At 49.8% G+C, this 22,057-nt stretch overlaps 1 protein-coding gene across 1 annotated transcript in view; it reads left to right on the forward strand.

Moving 5' to 3' along the window:
- Nucleotides 1-12,361: 12,361 nt before the first annotated feature.
- The window catches only part of MMS22L (MMS22 like, DNA repair protein), a 147,779-nt gene continuing 138,083 nt past the window's right edge, over nucleotides 12,362-22,057 (forward strand). Inside the window, exons 1-3 of the mRNA XM_075340108.1 lie at nucleotides 12,362-12,572; nucleotides 18,125-18,250; nucleotides 21,328-21,380. Of these exons, the coding sequence (XP_075196223.1) occupies nucleotides 12,391-12,572; nucleotides 18,125-18,250; nucleotides 21,328-21,380 (361 nt within the window). The 5' untranslated portion in view covers nucleotides 12,362-12,390. The remainder of the gene's footprint in view (nucleotides 12,573-18,124; nucleotides 18,251-21,327; nucleotides 21,381-22,057) is intronic.

A 22,057-nucleotide genomic window follows, 5' to 3' on the forward strand; every position in this document is an offset into this window, starting at 1 on the left:
GAGTGGCATTACGGGCGCTGCAGCGGGAGCTGGGGCGACGACGACTGGGATTACATTTGCCGGTGCTGCTGTGTCTTGGGCGATAGCAGCCACCTGTTCCCCCTCTGAGTCGGACATCTTCCTCCCCCTTAGTGGACCTTACCAGGTTCCGCTCTCCTTTTCTTTTCAGAGACGCACGGGGTTAACGAACCTCTGCCCTGATGGCGCGCTCTCTTTGCGCTCTTTTTCGGGCACGCCCCCCTTCTTCCTGCACTCAGCAAGGCTAATGGCGGCGGTTTTCAAACAGTAAAACACAGTCTTTTCACACAATTTCTTCAGGAGCACAGTACCCGGTGGGTCCGGGCAAGAAATCCTGTTCGTGACACCAAGGTTGACTCGCCCACCCCAGGGCTCTGGGTTACTCGGTGTTGGGCCCGACTAGTCCAGGGTAGTCAGCGGTGGCGGGGCCCGACTCCGTGACCCTGTTGGGGTCAATTAATATGGCAGTTGTGGGGATGGTAATTAATAATAAAGTTTGTAGGTTATTCGTGACGCCACCTGTGGTTTGCAGCTATGGAGCCGCCGCTGCTGGATGGGACCTCCGGGGCTGATGGACTAGCAGCTTGGATGGTTGTGCTCCCCACAGGTGGAGCGGTACCCCAGGGCAACCGTTGGTGCTTATTAAAGTCTATGGTGCTTGGAAAGGGTGCAGGGCTAATCAGGACAGTGAAAAGAACCGACACAAACAACAGTCTCTTTACCTTTTTTTTTTTTACTGTGCAACAATTCAGTACTGGGAGACCATCACAGGTGGTGAAGGGGATTCGGCCGGCCTGGAAGTAACTGAGGTGATTGTGACGACATGGACTCTCATGGGTTAACGTTTCTTAAAATCCAGCCAGACAGCATGATAGATTGTCTATAGATGGGGGAGAAGTCCCTCATTGTTTTTACAAGACTCTTATTGACTCAATGTAATTGTGTTGGCCACTGAAAGCTAGACTATTGTTCTCCAGACATTTCTAGTAACCATTGTATTGTAGTTGTGTATTGATAATGTAATTACCTGAGTAGCCATTGTCTAGTCAGTGGCTCCCAGTTTACATGTACACCCTCAGGCTTTCTACCCATATCATTTAAATGAACATTGTCCATGCAGCTTGAAATTCCTCCAATGGGAGAAGCAATCTTGTCCAACCAATCGATGAGGACACAGTGTACCCAAGTGGAAGGTTGTGGCTATAAAAAGTCACTAAAAAGAGAAAGTAGCGCCTTTGAGTAGTACCTGCGGGTCTATTATTAAATTTAGAGGTATAAGAGTTTGCTCACCTGATGAGGTTGTGCGCCCTCGCACAACCCCGGTGTTAGTTGTATAGATCCTCCAATCTTGTCTGGATTGGGGGTCTGGAGCCTTTGTAGCGATCCTATTAGGTCGTTATCTTTGTTGCAGGAGATGTCCGGATTCAGGACCGTTGATTCCTCCTAAGATCCCCGGCACTCTGGGTTCTGGAGTGTTATAGCGATCCTCCGTTCTCTAGCTGTGGATTTCACTTCCGAATGGAGTGCCTGTGTCTTGCTGCAGCTCTGACCGAATCCCTCAGAAGGGAGTGTGCTAATTGATACCTGAGGAAAGCATTGATGTAATGCTGAAACGCGTTGTAATTGAATAACAGGAGCATTCTGATCTATTCTGATATATTTTAATAATAAAACAACTTTAATCTTAACGGAACCTGTGCATTGTCAGCGCTCGCCAGACCGATAATCCAATTACCTACTATGTGGCTATAAAAAGGACTTCTTTAAGCCACCAGGGGTTGTTGATGGTTGTTGGATTCAGTCTAAGCTCTTTGGAGCTGACTGGAGGATCAGGACATCTTATGGCTTCAATCTAGGGACTCCGGATCCGGTTGGAGACCATATCCACAGCCTAGGGATTTCGACTCCGGCTGCCAGGATTGTAACAGCAAACCAGGACTACCTAAGGAGGACACGCAGGTTGGGACAGTTCAGTCACCTGTTACAGACTTTGCAGACCTCAGACAGCTTGGAACCTGTGAGGCATGGACATTCTAATCCCTGGTGAGCCAGCGGAAGGGTGAGACTCTGTTGCCTGTTACATTTGTGTGTTTTGCTGGTTATGTGTTATGTGCTGTTAATTGTTTGGGGATCCAATAAAGTCTAATTATTGTGGTTCCCTCACCCTGTGTTGTCTGAGTAGTGTTACGCCCATGGTTAAGGAGGCCGGCGTTCAGTTGGGATGAGCCCTGAGCCTTGCTGTCTTTCTAAAGGCGGTGGGTTTTAGTGGACGAGAGCGCCCACTGAGCCCCGTGTCTCCACAATTGGTGGCAGCAGTGGGATACTACTCAGCCTGGTTTACCCAGGGGAGCTGCAGTGGACTGGTGTTTTCGGACACCGTCCAGGGCTCAACAACCAGGGAGGCACATAAGCATACCCAGCAGGCCATAGGGGAGGCATTCAGGTTTCGGACACTGCCATGTCCAACCCCACCAGCTCAGCCATGGGACAAGGACAAAAGAGGAGTTACGACCGCTGCAGTGAATGGATGCTACAGGATCTGTGCCAGAGGCGAAAGATTATCTACTGGAACGCTGAGACTCGGTCAGCCTTGATCCAGAAATTAGTCCGTTGGGATGCCCAGAATGATGCAGAGGACGATGAGGATCCCGCCGATATTGACCCTGAGGATTTAAACTATATGCCACATCATGGATCTAGTGACAATCGGAAATCAACTTTGTCCAAAATGGCCCAAGCCACAGCGTTGTTGGATGCATTGGGGCCTAGATCCTTAAGAGAAGAGAGGGCTTGGGTTATGGAATATGTTTATGGGATTCCAGCTGCCGTACTGCTAGCACCAGCCGGTCGAGAAGGATGGTCCCGCTACCCAGCAGAAGCTGCACCAAAACAAAGAGGCCGCATGCTTGGAGCCCATCTGCCAGTCCAACCAGTCAACATATGCCGAGATGAACCAACGAGACCTGAGGAATGCTACTCCCAAGAAACACCAATAGCTGAGGAAGTGGTTTATCCAGTCCACACCCTACGGCAGGCCGGACACCGTACACCAGCCAACCTCCATCCCCACATCCAGACGGTCAAGGTCGGTGATATACAGGCTCAGGGACTTCGAGACATTGGATCTTCCATCACTCTGGTAAGCCCAGTTATTGTTTCCCCAGAAGACCCTTTACCAGATTCCCAATTATCCATCTCCTTGGCTGAGGGCCAGCGCTCAGACGTCCCTCTGGCATGTGTGCAGTTGGACCTAAGGACCGACCAGGGAGAGGTCGAGGTGGAGCTTGAGGACAGCCTCCCCACACCTGGTATTTTGGGGACCAACCAGGAAGTGATCGATGTGGGGATTGTGAACAGCCTCCCCATACCTGTCATTGTGGAGACTGACCAGAGCAAGGCTGATGTGGAGCTTATGGACACCGTCCCCACACCAGTTATTTCGGGAAAGGACCAGGGAGAGGTTGATGTGAGACTTGTGAACAGCCTCCCCACACCTGTCATTGTGGAGACTGACCAAGCCAAGGCTGATGTGGAGCTTATGGACACCGTCCCCACACCAGTTATTTTGGGAAATGACCAGGGAGAGGTTGATGTGAGACTTGTGAACAGCCTCCCCACACCTGTCATTGTGGAGACTGACCAGACCAAGGCTGATGTGGAGCTTATGGACACCGTCCCCACACCAGTTATTTCGGAAAAGGACCAGGGAGAGGTTGATGTGAGACTTGTGAACAGCCTCCCCACACCTGTCATTGTGGAGACTAATCAGAGCAAGGCTGATGTGGAGCTTATGGACACCGTCCCCACACCAGTTACTTTGGGGTCTGACCAGGAAGAGGTCCATATGGAGTTTATGGACAGCCTCCCCACACCTGTTGTTTCGGGGTCTAGCCAGGAGGAAGTTGAAGTGGGGTTCATAGATGGCCCCACCAAGCCTGATGTTTCGGATACCACTCAAAGGGAAGTGAAAGTGGGGCTTGTGAATTACCTGCTCACACCAGTCATTTTGGAGAATGACCTAGGACAAGGGCTATCCAGTCAGTTTGAAGCAGCCATCACCCACCTCCAAGCCACGCAGGACCCTGATGTGGGTTTTTCTAACATCTTTTCCAGAGATAGTTTGCATTCCCGGTCTCCATCATCCACTTCTGAGCCAAGAACCGTGAGTAAGCCTAACCACACTGTGGCTGTTGACTGGGGGAGGATTGATAGAGGGAGATTTGTGCAGGCCCAACTCATGGACCCCACCTTAGTGCTTGTCCGCAATATGGCTGCTCAACTTGGGGGAGGTAATCAGGGGGAGGTGTATAGATGCGAGCCTCTGTTGCTGACCTCACCATTAAAAAGGACAATGCCGTCAAGAGGAGAAGGATGATCGGAAGCCTATCATGTCTGGCTAATATTAAGAAGGGGGAGGAATGTGACGACATGGACTCTCATGGGTTAACGTTTCTTAAAATCCAGCCAGACAGCATGATAGATTGTCTATAGATGGGGGAGAAGTCCCTCATTGTTTTTACAAGACTCTTATTGACTCAATGTAATTGTGTTGGCCACTGAAAGCTAGACGATTGTTCTCCAGACATTTCCAGTAACCATTGTATTGTAGTTGTGTATTGATAATGTAATTACCTTAGTAGCCATTGTCTAGTCAGTGGCTCCCAGTTTACATGTACACCCTCAGGCTTTCTACCCATATCATTTAAATGAACATTGTCCATGCAGCTTGAAATTCCTCCAATGGGAGAAGCAATCTTGTCCAACCAATCGATGAGGACACAGTGTACCCAAGTGGAAGGTTGTGGCTATAAAAAGGACTTCTTTAAGCCACCAGGGGTTGTTGATGGTTGTTGGATTCAGTCTAAGCTCTTTGGAGCTGACTGGAGGATCAGGACATCTTATGGCTTCAATCTAGGGACTCCGGATCCGGTTGGAGACCATATCCACAGCCTAGGGATTTCGACTCCGGCTGCCAGGATTGTAACAGCAAACCAGGACTACCTAAGGAGGACACGCAGGTTGGGACAGTTCAGTCACCTGTTACAGACTTTGCAGACCTCAGACAGCTTGGAAGCTGTGAGGCATGGACATTCTAATCCCTGGTGAGCCAGCGGAAGGGTGAGACTCTGTTGCCTGTTACATTTGTGTGTTTTGCTGGTTATGTGTTATGTGCTGTTAATTGTTTGGGGATCCAATAAAGTCTAATTATTGTGGTTCCCTCACCCTGTGTTGTCTGAGTAGTGTTACGCCCACGGTTAAGGAGGCCGGCGTTCAGTTGGGATGAGCCCTGAGCCTTGCTGTCTTTCTAAAGGCGGTGGGTTTTAGTGGACGAGAGCGCCCACTGAGCCCCGTGTCTCCACAGTGATCTCCTTGGCCAGTCGAGTATTGAGGCCTACTCCCTGTTCTCCCTTTGCTTCTACAGGACCCTGCACTCTGGGTTTTGCAATGGCCCTCTTGCTGCTGGGACCGGTGGTTCGTCCCTTTCTCGTAGGATAGACTGCGCAGGCCCTCTCTGATGCTTCCCTGCTGGGGTCCACACCGGGCCCTGGTGATGCAGCTGTAACTTCAGATTGTTTTGGGGGCCAGGAGACCTACAGTCCTCCTGCCCTTCGGATTTGGCTACCAGGTAAGGGTTTTACACCCTGGCAACCACAGACTCCTATGTCTAATTTTACTGTGTTATTCTGAGGCGAACCGGTTCTGACCAGTTCTCCCCTGGAATCTTCTCTCTGTGCCTCATTACAGCTCCTGTTTTTCTGGGTTGAGCTAGCCTAGCTCCAAACCCCAGCTCACAAGACCGCACTACTCTCTGCTAATCTACTTTCTCCTTGAACTTCCCTAGCAGACTGACTACCTAACTCCTCCCTCAGATCAGACTTAAGGGAGTGCTCCCTGGAACTCCAGGTTTAGAGCTCCCTCTGCTGGCCTGAGAGAGGAACGGCCTTGGATGTTGGTACTTACTGGCCAATAGACTTGCCAATTACCTCCAGGCTCAGCATTAACCCTTTGGAAGAGGTAATGCTGTTGTGGCAACCAAATCCTGGGGCGCCACATGTGTCTCTGTGAATTTGTCTGTCTCAGTGTGTGTGTGTCTCTTTGTGTGCGTCTGTCTCTCTGTGTGTGTCTACATGTCTCTATATCAGTCTGTGTGTGTCTCTATCTCTATCAGTCTCTGTGTGTATGTATTTGTGTCTGTCTACAGTCATGGCCAAAAGTTTTGAGAATGACACCAAAATTATATTTTCACATGATCTGTTGCCCTCTGGTTTTTAATTGTGTTTGTCTGATGTTTACATCACATACAGAAATATAATTGCAATCATATTATGAGTAACAAAAGGTTATATTGACAGTTAGAATGAGTTAATGCAGCAAGTCAATATTTGCAGTGTTGACCCTTCTTCTTCAGGACCTCTGCAATTCTCCCTGGCATGCTCTCAATCAACTTCTGGATCAAATCCTGACTGATAGCTGTCCATTCTTGCATAAGCAATGCTTGCATTTTGCCAGAATTTGTTGTTTTTTGTTTGTCCACCCGTCTCTTGATGATTGCCCACAAGTTCTCAATGGGATTAAGATCTGGGGAGTTTCCAGGCCATGGACCCAAAATCTCTATGTTTTGTTCCATGAGCCATTTAGTGATCACCTTTGCTTTATGGCAAGGTGCTCCATCATACTGGAAAAGACATTGTTGGGCGCCAAACTGCTCTTGGACAGTTGGGGGAAGTTGCTCTTGGAGGACATTCTGGTGCCATTCTTTATTCATGGCTGTGTTTTTAGGCAAGACTGTGAGCGAGCCGATTCCCTTGGCTGAGAAGCAACCCCACACATGAATCGTTTCAGGATGCTTAACAGTTGGCATGAGACAAGACTGGTGGTAGCGCTCACCTCTTCTTCTCCTAATAAGCTGTTTTCCAGATGTCCCAAACAATCGAAAAGGGGATTCATCTGAGAAAATGACTTTACCCCAGTCCTCAGCAGTCCACTCCCTGTACCTTTTGCAGAATATCAGTCGGTCCCTGATGTTTTTTCTGGAGAGAAGTGGCTTCTTTGCTGCCCTCCTTGAAACCAGGCCTTGCTCAAGCAGTCTCCGCCTCACAGGGCGTACAGAAGCACTCACACCAGCCTGCTGCCATTGCTGAGCTAGCTCGGCACTGCTGGTAGTCCGATCCCGCAGCTGAAACAATTTTAAGATACGGTCCTGGCGTTTGCTAGTCCTTCTTGGGCGTCCTGGAGCCTTTTTGGCAACAATGGAAGCTCTCTCCTTGAAGTTCTTGATGATGCGATAGATTGTTGACTGAGGTGCAATCTTTGTAGCTGCAATACACTTCCCTGTTAGGCCATTTTTGTGCAGAGCAATGATGGCTGCACGTGTTTCTTTATAGATAACTATGGTTAACTGAAGAGAAACAATGATACCAAGCACCAGCCTCCTTTTAAAGTGTCCAGTAGTGTCATTCTTACTTAATCATGACTGACTGATCGCCAGCCCTGTCCTCATCAACACCCACACCTGTGTTAATGGAACAATCACTAAAACAATGTTAGCTGCTCCTTTTAAGGCAGGAATGCAATGATGTTGAAATGTGTTTTGGGGATTAAAGTTCATTTTCTTAGCCAATATTGACTTTGCAAGTAATTGCTGTTAAGTTGATCACTCTTTATGACATTCTGGAGTATATGCAAATTGCCATTAGAAAAACTTAAGCAGTAGACTTTGTAAAAATTCATATTTGTAGCATTCTCAAAACTTTTGGCCATGAATATAACCAATATCAAATTACCTCACACATAAGCAGTCTTATACTAAGAATGTCCTTTTGTTGCCTATAGCAACCAAAGCTCCTATTAATGACCTGCAGCTCCGAGCTCCATTTACTTTAATGCAAGGTTTTTTGTCGAATAAATGTAAAGCGTGGTATTAAATTTTCCCTTCAAAACATAGTCTATGAAGTTTCCTGTGTCAAATTAGGTGTCTGTGCAAAATTTTGTGATTGTAAATGCAACAGTGCAGATTCCTTTTGAGACACACACACTAATATATATATATATATATATATATATATATATATATATACACAGTATACATATTCAGCTTTATATATTAGACTAGCTGTAGTACCCGGTGTTGCCCGGATAGTAACTGTCTCTCTCACTCTCCCTGTCTGTCTCCCTCTCTGTGCCTGTGTGTATGTCTGTCTCTCTTTCTCTGTGTGTCTCTGTCTCCGTCTTTGAATCAGTCTCTGGTTTCAGTATGTCTCTATAGGGTACTTTACACGCTGCGATATCGGCACCGATATCACTAGCGAGTGTACCCGCCCCGTCAGTTGTGCAACACGGGCAAATCGCTGCCCGTGGTGCACAACATCGCTAACACCCGTCACACGGACTTACCTTCCCAGCGACGTCGCTCTGGCCGGCGGACTTCTTCCTTTCTAAGGGGGCGGTTTGTTCGGCGTCACAGCGACGTCACACGCAAACCGTCCAATAGCAGAGGAGGGGCGGCCGAAACATGCCGCCGACCTCCTTCCTTTCTCATTGCCGGTGGACGCAGGTAAGGAGATGTTCGTCATTCCTGCGGTGTCACAAATAGCGATGTGTGCTGCCACAGGAACGATGAACAACATCGTACCTGCAGCAGCAACGATATTAAGGAAATGAACGACGCGTCAACGAGCAACGATTTTTCACGTTTTTGCGCTCATTGATCGTCGCTCATTGGTGTCACACGCTGCGATGTCGCTAACGGCGGCGGAGGTGCGTCACTAACGACGTGACCCCGACGATATATCGTTAGCGATGTCGCAGCGTGTAAAGCACCCTTATGTCTGTTTCCGTGTGTGTGTGTGTGTGTGTGTCAATCTCTGTCTCTCCGTGTGTCTGCCTCAGTTTCTGTGTCTCTGTGTCTTTCTGTAGAAGTCTCTGTATGTCTGTCTTTATGAGTGTCCGTCTCTGTTTCTACCAATATTATATTACCTCACACGTATAAGCTTCTTACAGTAAAGGCCCCGTCACACACAGAGATAAATCTTTGACAGATCTGTGGTTGCAGTGAAATCATGGACATATTGTTCCATTTGTACACAGCCACAAACCTGGCACTGATTGTCCACCATTTCACTGCAACCACAGATCCGCTGCAGATTTATCTCTGTGTGTGACAGGGCCTTAAGAATGTCCTTTGCTCCTATAGCAACCAATCACAGCTCCTATTAATGACCTGTAGTTCCCAGCTCCATTGACTTTAATGTAAGCAGGTTATTTGTTGAATAAGTGTAAAGCGCAGGGTTAAATTTTCCCCTCAAAACATAGTCTATGACGTTCCCTGAGACAAATGAGGTGTCTGTGAAAAATGTCCTGATTGTAAATGTGACAATGCGGACTCCTTTAGTGGACATACACACACTCAGCTTTATCTATTAGATTTCGGTAATCCCATGTACATCAATTAGCCCTTCACATACAATCAACTACTGGTCACACACACACACACACACACACACACAATCAGCCGGTCACACACACACACACTATCAGCCGGTCACACACACACTATCAGCCGGTAACACACACACACACACACACACACACTCTATCAGCCGGACACACACACAATCAGCCGGTTACACACACACACCATCAGCCGGTGACACACACACTATCAGCCGGTGACACACACACTCTATCAGCCGGACACACATACACACTATCAGCCGGTTACACACACTATCAGCCGGTCACACACACACACAATCAGCTGGTCACACACACACACAATCAGCTGGTCACACACACACACAATCAGCTGGTCACACACACAATCAGCTGGTCACACACACACACAATCAGCTGGTCACACACACACACAGTCAGCCGGCGTCACACACACTGTCAGCCGGTCACACACACTGTCAGCCGGTCACACACACACACACACACAATCAGCCGGTCACACACACTATCAGCCGGTAACACACACACACACACTCTATCAGCCGGACACACACACAATCAGCCGGTTACACACACACACCATCAGCCGGTGACACACACACTATCAGCCGGTGACACACACACTCTATCAGCCGGACACACATACACACTATCAGCCGGTTACACACACTATCAGCCGGTCACACACACACACAATCAGCTGGTCACACACACACACAATCAGCTGGTCACACACACACACAATCAGCTGGTCACACACACAATCAGCTGGTCACACACACACACAATCAGCTGGTCACACACACACACAGTCAGCCGGCGTCACACACACTGTCAGCCGGTCACACACACTGTCAGCCGGTCACACACACACACACACACAATCAGCCGGTCACACACACTATCAGCCGGTAACACACACACACACACTCTATCAGCCGGACACACACACAATCAGCCGGTTACACACACACACACTATCAGCCGGTCTCACACACACACACACACACACACACCATCAGCCGGTGACACACACACACACACACACACTCACTCTATCAGCCGGACACACATACACACTATCAGCCGGTTACACACACTATCAGCCGGTCACACACACACACACACACACACACAATTAGCTGGTCACACACACACACACACACAATCAGCTGGTCACACACACAATCAGCTGGTCACACACACACACAATCAGCTGGTCACACACACACACACAGTCAGCCGGTCACACACACTGTCAGCCGGTCACACACACTGTCAGCCGGTCACACACACTGTCAGCCGGTCACACACATTGTCAGCCGGTCACACACACTGTCAGCCGGTCACACACACTGTCAGCCGGTCACACACACAGACACACACACACACTATCAGCCGGTGACACACACACACTATCAGCTGGTCACACACACACTATCAGCCGGTCACACACACACACTATCAGCCGGTCACACAATCAGCCGGTCACACACACACACACTATCAGCCGGTGACACACACACACTATCAGCCGGTCACACACACACACACACACACTATCAGCCGGTCACACAATCAGCCGGTCACACACACACACACACACTATCAGCCGGTGACACACACACACTATCAGCCGGTGACACACACACACACACTATCAGCTGGTCACACACACACACACAATCAGCCAGTGTCACACACACACTGCCAGCCGGTCACACACACTGTCAGCCGGTCACACACACTGTCAGCCGGTCACACACACTGTCAGCCGGTCACACACACTGTCAGCCGGTCACACACACACACTATCAGCCGGTGTCACACACACACACACACTATCAGCCGGTGACACACACACACACACACTATCAGCCGGTGACACACACACACTATCAGCTGGTCACACACACTGTCAGCCGGTCACACACACACACACACTATCAGCCGGTGTCACACACACACACACACACTATCAGCCGGTGACACACACACACACACTATCAGCCGGTGTCACACACACACACACACTATCAGCCGGTGTCACACACACACACACTATCAGCCGGTGACACACACACACACACTATCAGCTGGTCACACACACACACACTATCAGCTAGTCACACACACTATCAGCCGGTCACACACACACACTATCAGCCGGTGACACACACACACACTATCAGCTGGTGACACACACACACACTATCAGCTGGTGACACACACACACACACTATCAGCTGGTCACACACACACACACTATCAGCTAGTCACACACACTATCAGCCGGTCACACACACACACTATCAGCCGGTGACACACACACTATCAGCCGGTGACACACACACACACACACTATCAGTCGGTCACACACACACACACTATCAGCCGGTGACACACACACACACACTATCAGCTGGTGACACACACACACACACTATCAGCTGGTGACACACACACACACACACACTATCAGCTGGTCACACACACTATCAGCTAGTCACACACACTATCAGCCGGTCACACACACACACTATCAGCCGGTGACACACACACTATCAGCCGGTGACACACACACACACACTATCAGCCGGTCACACACACTATCAGCCGGTCACACACACTATCAGCCGGTCACACACACTATCAGCCGGTCACACACACACTATCAGCCGGTCCCTTCCATACGCAGCCTCTACTCTGCCTGCCCCTCTCGCCCCCACCTCGGTGCACTCTCTACACGCACACAAGGAATTCCCGCGCTAACACTTCACAATCTCAGCAAATGGACAAATAGAACGTAGCAGAAAGACAGGGTTTCTATTGGCTACTTTGGTATGACGTTGTGGAGAGGGCGGGGTTTGTGATTCTCAGACGATCGCACGGAAATGTCCGGCGTGCCCAGCGATCACTATGACTGAAGAGTTTACCGGATCTCTGACTCCTCCGTTCTCACCGTATCTTACCGAGAGTTTGGAGTTGGAGAGCTGCGAGGACTGCCGGCCGCCGCGCTTTACGTGTGACAACGACAGCTGTAAAGATGGCGGGAAAATATTTTCTTTCGATTCCTACTTAACAACTGGCAGCCTGAAAAGGTGAGTGCAAATGTGTTACTCTGACCTGAAATGTGATAACGTCCCACTGCCGCCGGTCATATGCTGTGGGGGCGCCGCCTCTGATCGTATATGCTGTGGGGGCGCCGCCTCTGATCGTATATATGCTGTGGGGGCGCCGCCTCTGATCGTATATATGCTGTGGGGGGGCGCGCTGCCTCTGATCGTATATGCTGTGGGGGCGCGCTGCATCTGATCGTATATGCTGTGGGGGCGCGCTGCATCTGATCGTATATGCTGTGGGGGCGCGCTGCATCTGATCGTATATGCTGTGGGGGCGCGCTGCATCTGATCGTATATGCTGTGGGGGCGCGCTGCATCTGATCGTATATGCTGTGTGGGGGCGCGCTGCATCTGATTGTATATGCTGTGGGGGGGCGCGCTGCCTCTGATTGTATATGCTGTGGGGGGGCGCGCTGCCTCTGATTGTATATGCTGTGGGGGCGCCGCCTCTGATCGTATATATGCTGTGGGGGCGCCGCCTCTGATCGTATATATGCTGTGGGGGGGGCGCGCTGCCTCTGATCGTATATGCTGTGGGGGCGCGCTGCATCTGATCGTATATGCTGTGGGGGCGCGCTGCATCTGATCGTATATGCTGTGGGGGCGCGCTGCATCTGATCGTATATGCTGTGGGGGCGCGCTGCATCTGATCGTATATGCTGTGGGGGCGCGCTGCCTCTGATCGTATATGCTGTGGGGGCGCGCTGCCTCTGATCGTATATGCTGTGGGGGCGCGCTGCCTCTGATCGTATATGCTGTGGGGGCGCGCTGCATCTGATCGTATATGCTGTGGGGGCGCGCTGCATCTGATCGTATATGCTGTGGGGGGCGCGCTGCATCTGATTGTATATGCTGTGGGGGGGCGCGCTGCCTCTGATTGTATATGCTGTGGGGGGGCGCGCTGCCTCTGATTGTATATGCTGGGGGGGGCGCGCTGCCTCTGATTGTATATGCTGTAGGGGCGCGCTGCCTCTGATTGTATATGCTGTGGGGGGGCGCGCTGCCTCTGATTGTATATGCTGTGGGGGGGCGCGCTGCCTCTGATTGTATATGCTGTGGGGGGGCGCGCTGCCTCTGATTGTATATGCTGTGGGGGGGCGCGCTGCATCTGATTGTATATGCTGTGGGGGGGCGCGCTGCCTCTGATTGTATATGCTGTGGGGGGGCGCGCTGCCTCTGATTGTATATGCTGGGGGGGGCGCGCTGCCTCTGATTGTATATGCTGTAGGGGCGCGCTGCCTCTGATTGTATATGCTGTAGGGGCGCGCTGCCTCTGATTGTATATGCTGTAGGGGCGCGCTGCCTCTGATTGTATATGCTGTGGGGGGGGCGCGCTGCCTCTGATTGTATATGCTGTAGGGGCGCGCTGCCTCTGATTGTATATGCTGTGGGGGGGCGCGCTGCCTCTGATTGTATATGCTGTGGGGGGGCGCGCTGCCTCTGATTGTATATGCTGTGGGGGGGCGCGCTGCCTCTGATTGTATATGCTGTGGGGGGGCGCGCTGCCTCTGATTGTATATGCTGTGGGGGGGCGCGCTGCCTCTGATTGTATATGCTGTGGGGGGGCGCGCTGCCTCTGATTGTATATGCTGTGGGGGGGCGCGCTGCCTCTGATTGTATATGCTGTAGGGGCGCGCTGCCTCTGATTGTATATGCTGTGGGGGGGCGCGCTGCCTCTGATTGTATATGCTGTGGGGGGGCGCGCTGCCTCTGATTGTATATGCTGTGGGGGGGCGCGCTGCCTCTGATTGTATATGCTGTGGGGGGGCGCGCTGCCTCTGATTGTATATGCTGTGGGGGGGCGCGCTGCCTCTGATTGTATATGCTGTGGGGGGGCGCGCCGCCTCTGATTGTATATGCTGTGGGGGGGCGCGCCGCCTCTGATTGTATATGCTGTGGGGGGGCGCGCCGCCTCTGATTGTATATGCTGTGGGGGGGCGCGCCGCCTCTGATTGTATATGCTGTGGGGGGGCGCGCCGCCTCTGATTGTATATGCTGTGGGGGGGCGCGCCGCCTCTGATCGTATATGCTGGGGGGGCGCGCCGCCTCTGATCGTATATGCTGTGCATTGTCACTGAACATACGTGCTGTAGGTGCGCGCCGCTGGCCAATGTACATTCTGTGGATTGTCGCTGATTGTATATGCTGTGGCTACATGCTGCCGCTGATAGCACATTATGGTTGTGCTGGAATGTTGTAGGATTTTACCGGTATGCTGTAGTTGATCGAATGATATGGGTGTGTGATGTTTGTGTTGCCGCTGCCTGGTCGGAGGCGTGGGGCGTGCGCGTGTTGCCGCTGCCTGGTCGGAGGCGTGGGGCGCGCTTGCTTTTTCTGCAGACTATGTAAGGCTATGAGCGCACTAGAAAAGTGATTTTTCTCAATTTCTTGAATCTTCTGGGAGTTGAAGATTACCACACCTGCGGTAAAAAACCGCACCAAAACCGCATGCGTTTTTGCCAGGATTTTGCCGCGGTTTTTCCGCAGGTTGGTCCCTGCGGCTTTTTTATGCTGAATTGCAAGAAATAATATAGATAATAGATAATCGATAATCGATAGACAGATAATGGATAGAGGGAAAGATGGATAGATGAATAGATAGATGAGAAAGACCTATATAATGTCCCACCCCCCTGCATATTCTAAGCTGGCACCCTTTAGTGACTTTCATGTGGCACTAAAGGGTGCTTAGCCTTGTATGTAGCCAAAAAAATATATAATTAAAAAAAAATGATGTGAGGTCCCCCCATCTTTTGTAGCCAGCTAGGGTAAAGCAGACGGCTGCAGCCTGCAGACCACAGCTGGCAGCTTCACCTTGGCTGGTAATCCAAAACTGAGGGCATCCCACGCTGTTATTTTACATTAAATAAATAATTAAAAAAAAACATGGGGTCCCCCCCCAAATTGGATCACCAGCCGAGGTAAAGCGGACAGCTGGGGTCTGATATTCTCAGACTAGGGAGGTTCACTGTTATTGGACACTCCCCAGCCTAAAAATAGCAGGCTGCAGCCGCCCCAGAAGTGGCGCATCCATTAGACATGCCAATCCTGGCGCTTCTCCCCAACTCATCCCGTTACCCTGGTGCGGTGGCAAACTGGGTAATATATGGGGTTGCTGCCAGATGTGTAATGTCAGCTGGCATCAAGTCTATCAGATACCCGACATCACCAACCTAGTCAGTAAGAAATAAAAAATAGACAACAAAAAAGTTTTATTTGAAAAAACTCCCCACATTCCCTCTTTCACCAATTTATTGACAAGAACAATCAAAATCGGGTCCGGCGTAATCCAATAAGGGGGGGGGGGTCTCACGATGATCCATACCATAGTTACTGTCCCAGTCAATGAAGAACAGAAGGTTCCCCATTGGCTGGGAGAGTAATGCAGTGACCTGAGCTAACATCAATAGGTCAGCCCAGATCACTGCAGAGGATGCCGAGCACTGCCATCAGGAGGTTAGATGAGATCGTTATCTGCTGTGATGATCTCCTGCAGTCCTGCCATCAGCGCTGTCACTGCCTTCTATGCCCGCCGCGTTCTCAGCAGTATCGCGAGAGCCCGTGACGTCACCGCCAGTGACAGTCTCGGGCTGCGGGCATAGACGGCAGTGACAGCGGTGACGTCAGGAGGCAGGAGATCATCACAGCAGGTAATGATCTCATCTCGCCTCCTGACAGCAGTGCCCATCATCCCCACGGCTGCACGCACTGCTGTGTGTCAGTGTCTGCCTGCGCCGCAGCGTGACAAGCAGCCGATACTGCGGGCAGACACTGACACTGCAGGGCGGGCAGCCGCGGGGCCGGAGCTGGACACAGACTGCACGGGCACCTGGAGGTCACACGGAAGCGCTTCTGTGCGGGGTCCAGGGAGTGTGACGTCTGTGTTTACTCTGCTCCGCTTCATCACTTCCTGCAAAACCACAGGCAGTGATGAGCATTAGGCTATGTGCGCACGTTGCGTAAATACATGCAGTTACGCTGCGCTTTGTAGCGCAGCGTAACTGCATGCGTCCTGCGTCCCCTGCACAGTCTATGGAGATTGTGCAGGGGCCGTGCGCACGTGGCGTTTAAGAGCGCAGCGCTTCGGCTACTGCCGAAGCGCTGCGCAAAAAGAAGTGACATGTCACTTCTTTCCTGCGCTTTGCCGGCAGCTCCTGCTCTGTCTATGGCAGGAGCTGCAGGCAGAGCGCATGGAATCGGCGCTCACTACGGACATTTCTGCAGCGATTTAAAGAGCACATGTGCTCTTCAGATCGCTGCAGAAATTTCTGCAGTGAAGTACGCAACGTGCGCACATAGCCTTACCGCAGGTAAATCACGGCTATACCGGGGGTATACTGCACATCATTTGCTACCTGCGGTATACCCCTGCAATTTCGCGATTACATTAGAGTGAATGGAGTGAAATACCGGGGGTATACCTCAGGTACCTGCGGAAAATAATGGACATGCTCATTTTCTCAAGGAATTTTCTCAAGAAAATCTTCACAAAGAATTTTCTTGAGAAAAAAACGCAGTGTGCGCACAGCTATTTTTTTTCCCCATAGTTTTTACTGGGAAATGTCTGCAGAAAGATTTCAAACATTTCTCAAGAAATTTCCGCAACAAATCCGCGTGTAAAAATGGCTAGTGCGCACATAGCCTAAAGGCTACTTTACATGCTGCGACATCGCTAGCGATCTCGTTAGCGATGTGAAATTCTAGATCACAAGTGCGATCTGTGGAGATCACACATAGGTCATTTTACGCATGTGCGATCTCAAAAGATCACACTTGCGATCTAGAATTTCACATCGCTAATGAGATCGCTAGCGATGTCGCAGCGTGCAAAGTAGCCTTAACTCTCATCTCTTTTCATTCTATTTCCAGTTGCTTCTGTCTGTGCAGTGCTATAGATAGTGCTGTAGTTGGCACAATGACACCAGTTACATGATTGTCATAGAACCCCGAACCATTCCCAATAGATTAGAATGGGTAACCAGCTTTTTGATGGCTGGAAATTTCAGTAATATCACCAAAGGGCTTATTCACATTGGCATACGATTAGTTGCGTTGATATTGTAGAGTATTATGTATGCTCCCTGGCTCCAGCACCGGCTCTCTGACAGATTTCACCCCCTAAATTATGTGCATGCAGCTCTTCTGAAGACAAGTCCAGTAATAGTACCTTTACATGCCAGTCTATTTTATCGTTTCTGAGAAATGTTTGTGTTGATATGTAAATGAGCATAAAGACCCTTTGGCAGCTCTGAAGCCTCTGTCACTCCAGCTCTATTTCCACCGCTGCCTCCTGCCTGACTGGCAGCCTCTTTGCTGTGTGACTTTAGGCAAAGCTGTCAGGCAGGAGGAGTTGGCACTGAGAGCTAAAACCTCATTTGGTAAGGTTCTTAGCGGTTGTCCTGTGCAGGAACCTCAGAGCTCCTATCACTTAGAAGCTTGATAAATCGCACATGCGCTCATTTTGCTTGTATCTGCACGATTACACATTATTGTCATGTATGTCTTTGTAATAATGTTTTTTTGTCATGTAGGCTCTTGTTGAAGCTTGATCCATCTCCGACCGACTATGAGACTGATACGGTAGAGCTTTTTGGCTTTCAGTGGGTGACTGAGACTGCACTTGTGGAATCCACCAATCTCCTGTTTGGACTGCTCCGGTACAGACCTGTTTTATTGTATTATTTGGTGCTAGTTTTCATAGGATCGTAGTGGCAACAAGTAGTGATGAGCTCGGCACTGCTCAATACACGATCGAGTAACTTGGTGCTCAGGATGCTCTGTACTGGACCGTGTATCGAGTATTTCCCACCCAGTGTATTCTCGCTCTAATTTATCCAGAGTCCTGGGCCGGAGTGAGAGATCGATCTTGTCCCTGGCCCTCCTGTTGGGTTTCAGACAAATGTTCGAATTTCACATTGACTTCCATTATACTTTTATTTGAGTTGAGCATCCGACCTGCTCGATTCGAGTGTAAAGGCCGCTTTACACGCTGCGACATCGCTCAAGCGATCTCGTTGGGGTCACGGAATTTGTGACGCTCATCTGGCCGCTTTAGCGATGTCGTTGTGTGTGACACCTATGAGCGATTTTGAATCATCGCAAAAACGTTCAAAATCGCTCATCGGTGACATGTCCCCCTATTCTCGATTGTCACTGCTGCTGCAGCTAGCGATGTATTTCCTCGTTGCTGTGGCAGCACACATCGCTATGTATGACACTGCAGGAATGAGGAACCTCACCTTACCTGCGCCCGCCCGCATTGAGGAAGGAAGGAGGTGGGCGGGATGTTACGTCCCGCTCATCTCCGCCCTTCCGCTTCTATTGGGCGGCGGTTCAGTGACGCTGCTGTGACGTCGCCGTGACGCTGAACGAACTGCACCCTTAGGCTCTGTGCGCACTAGTGCGTTTTTCCCGCGGATTTGCCGCGGAAATTTCTTGAGAAATGTCTGCAATCTTTGTGCAGACATTTCCCAGCAAATTCTATGAGAAAAAAAAATAGCTGTGCGCACTGTGCGGATTTTTCTCAAGAAATTTCCTTGAGAAGAATTTCTCGAGAAAATTTCTTGAGAAAATGAGCATGTCAATTCTTTTCCGCAGGTACCCTGCGGATTTCGGCAGTACAGCCTGCAAAATCTGCAGGGAACCACCCGCGAGAAAATCGCGGCAAATTCGCGGCAAATCCGCATGCGGATTTGGTGCGGATTTTTTCCGGAGGTCCGGAAATCTGTCACTCCCAGAAGTTTCTCAAGAAATTTTCTTGAGAAACTTCACATTTCTAGTGCGCACATAGCCTTAGAAAGGAGGTGGTTTGCCGGTCACAGCGACGTCGCTAGGCAGGTAAGTAGTGTGATGGGTCCGTGCGATGTTGTGCGCCACGGGCAGCGATTTCCCCGTGTCGCACAACCTATGGGGGCGGGTACGCATGCTAGCGATATCGGTCACGATATCGCAGCGTGTAAAGCGGCCTTTAGTGTTCTCTCATCACTAGCAACAAGCCATAATGCAAAGTGAGGATTTGGGAGCAGGAGCTATTTTTCCAATATGAAAAGACTTTGTGACATTTGTCCATGTAAGGTTGGATTCACATGTTTGAGAACTGACCTGGATGTACAGGCTGGCCGCAGGGGTCCTGACCTGATCTCCACCTTATAGGCGTTTATGGGGTTGTTGAGTTTTGGTCAGGGGGCTCCCTGCCGGCCCGTATGTAAACCTTGAATATCAGACATGTGGAACGGGTCTGACACTTACCACTTTGCCCATGTACACACGTCTATTTCAGATTAATTTCTACTTGAATCCCACAGAAAAAGAGTAAAGAAACATGTCAAAAAGAGTGAACACATGCACAGCTATGTAAAAATGACTTGTCCATATGATCAGTTATCTAGAACGTCTAACAGCTTCAGGCTTCCAAAGCCACAATGACCAATGACCTGACCAGTCTGGAAGCCACTCATATTAATAGAGACGTCCTGGGATTTGTAATAAAGAGGACTCTTTAGGCGAACCACCACTAATGTTTTCCTGAAGCCTCTTTTTTTCCTGGAAAACGTTAACGGGTACGCTGGTATCTAGAACATCAATGATTATTTATTATATATTTTTTTTTTTTTTTTTTTTTTTTATTATTAAAGGTTACCTGTTACCAGGTTTTTCCTTTATAAGCTGCTGCCACCACCAGTGAGCCCTTATCTACAGCATTCTTGAATACTGTATATAAGAGCCCAGGCCGCTCTGTATAACGTAAAGAGCTTTTATTATACTCCCCTTCGGGGCGGGGCGGTCCGATGGTGTCGCTGCTCTTGGATCGGGGCCTCCTATCCTCTTTAGATTGCCGTCCTCCTCAGCTGTGTGTGCATGACTTGTCCTACATCAGCCACACAGAGGCCTACATTGTGCTCCTGCGCACTTTTCTCTCCCCTACTGTGGGCAGATTAAAATATTGTAGTGCACAAGCGTCTGCATTCTTCGACCTTTCTCCGAGCCTGTGCATTACAGTACTTTGCTCTGCCCTTGGCAGGGAGGATTGAGGTGTGCAGGAGCGCTCTGGGGGACTCTGCATGGATGATGTAGGACACGTCATCCGCACAGATCTGGGAAGGGGGAAGATGGAAGAAAGATAAGACGTTTCATACCGAGTACAGTGACACCCCCCCCCCCGCCCCTTCTTCCCCATCGGACTGGACTGCCCCCTAGGCGAGTATAATAAAAGGTCTTTTTTATGTTCTACAGAGCGGCCTGGGCTCTTATATACAGCACTATAAAATAAAGTATGTAAGAGCTCACTGATGGTGGCCACAGCTTATAAGGGAGAAATCTGGTGACTGGCTCCTTTTTAAGAGGGGCTGAAAACAGATTCTAAATGAGTTTGCGCCTCTGGGACAAAGTCTGCTGCTGGTAGGAGACCGGTCATCCTCTTGTGGATCTATGACACTGTTACTGACTGCACTATAGAGGGCTGTTGTAGTCAGTCACACAATATTGTACTCTGTTCACACTGTACGTGCATCATATGCATTGGGAAACCTAAGAAATATGTGAAATGTATTTATGGGCCGCCATTTACCCAACGAAGGCCTACTGTAGATACTCCTTTTGACCAATTAGCATGGTGTATGTTAGTATAGTCGTGTGTGTTTTTTCAAACCTATTGTCTTTGCCATATGTATGTGTCGGTGTGACTATACATCTATTCTCCATAGTGTTTTATCCTTTTTTCTTTTTTTTTTTAAAGGCAAAAATTAAATGCGCTTGATGGTTTAACGCAACCTGTTTCTTTTGACTCTGGTAAGTCTTTTTTTTTTTTTTTTCTTCACTATTTTCTTATGTTCATTATGTAAATGTAGATAACAGGTGTAGGATATCAAAGAACAGAAGGTTCTTCCATTCTCTTCCCTGCAATGCACGTGTTGCCTATTGATTGTTGATTGATGCAGTACAGAAGTCACAAAGCAAAATGCAGTGATGTGATACGACTAGCATAAGCAGGATTCTCATGCTAGATACATACAGTGTATACCAGATTCTCTTCTGTGGTACATACCGTATTTTTCGGACTATAAGACACACTTTTTTCCCCCAAATGTTGGTGAAAGTGGGGGGAGCGTCTTATAGTCTGAATGTAGAGCTTCAGGGAATGAGGGTGCTGCGGTGGAGCGGGTCATCGGCGGCACGAGCAGGCTGTAGCAGCCTGTCGTGACCACATGGACCCGCTCATTTAATATGCATGCCCATCATCCCGCCCATCATCTCTCAGCGCTGAAGCCGGCGCTGACAGGTGGGCGGGGTGATGGGCGGGGAATGCGCGCATATTAAACAGCCTGCCCGCATGATCACCCCTGGCAACTACACCCTGGAGTGATCATGTGCGGCTGTATTCACTGCCTCCCGCGCATCATCATCAGCGCGGGGGGCAGTGAATCAGTATAACTCACCGGCCACGATCCCTGCAGCACTGCGATTTC

This window comes from Anomaloglossus baeobatrachus, chromosome 3 (genome assembly GCF_048569485.1).
Source record: "Anomaloglossus baeobatrachus isolate aAnoBae1 chromosome 3, aAnoBae1.hap1, whole genome shotgun sequence".
Classification (NCBI taxonomy): Eukaryota; Metazoa; Chordata; class Amphibia; order Anura; family Aromobatidae; genus Anomaloglossus; species Anomaloglossus baeobatrachus.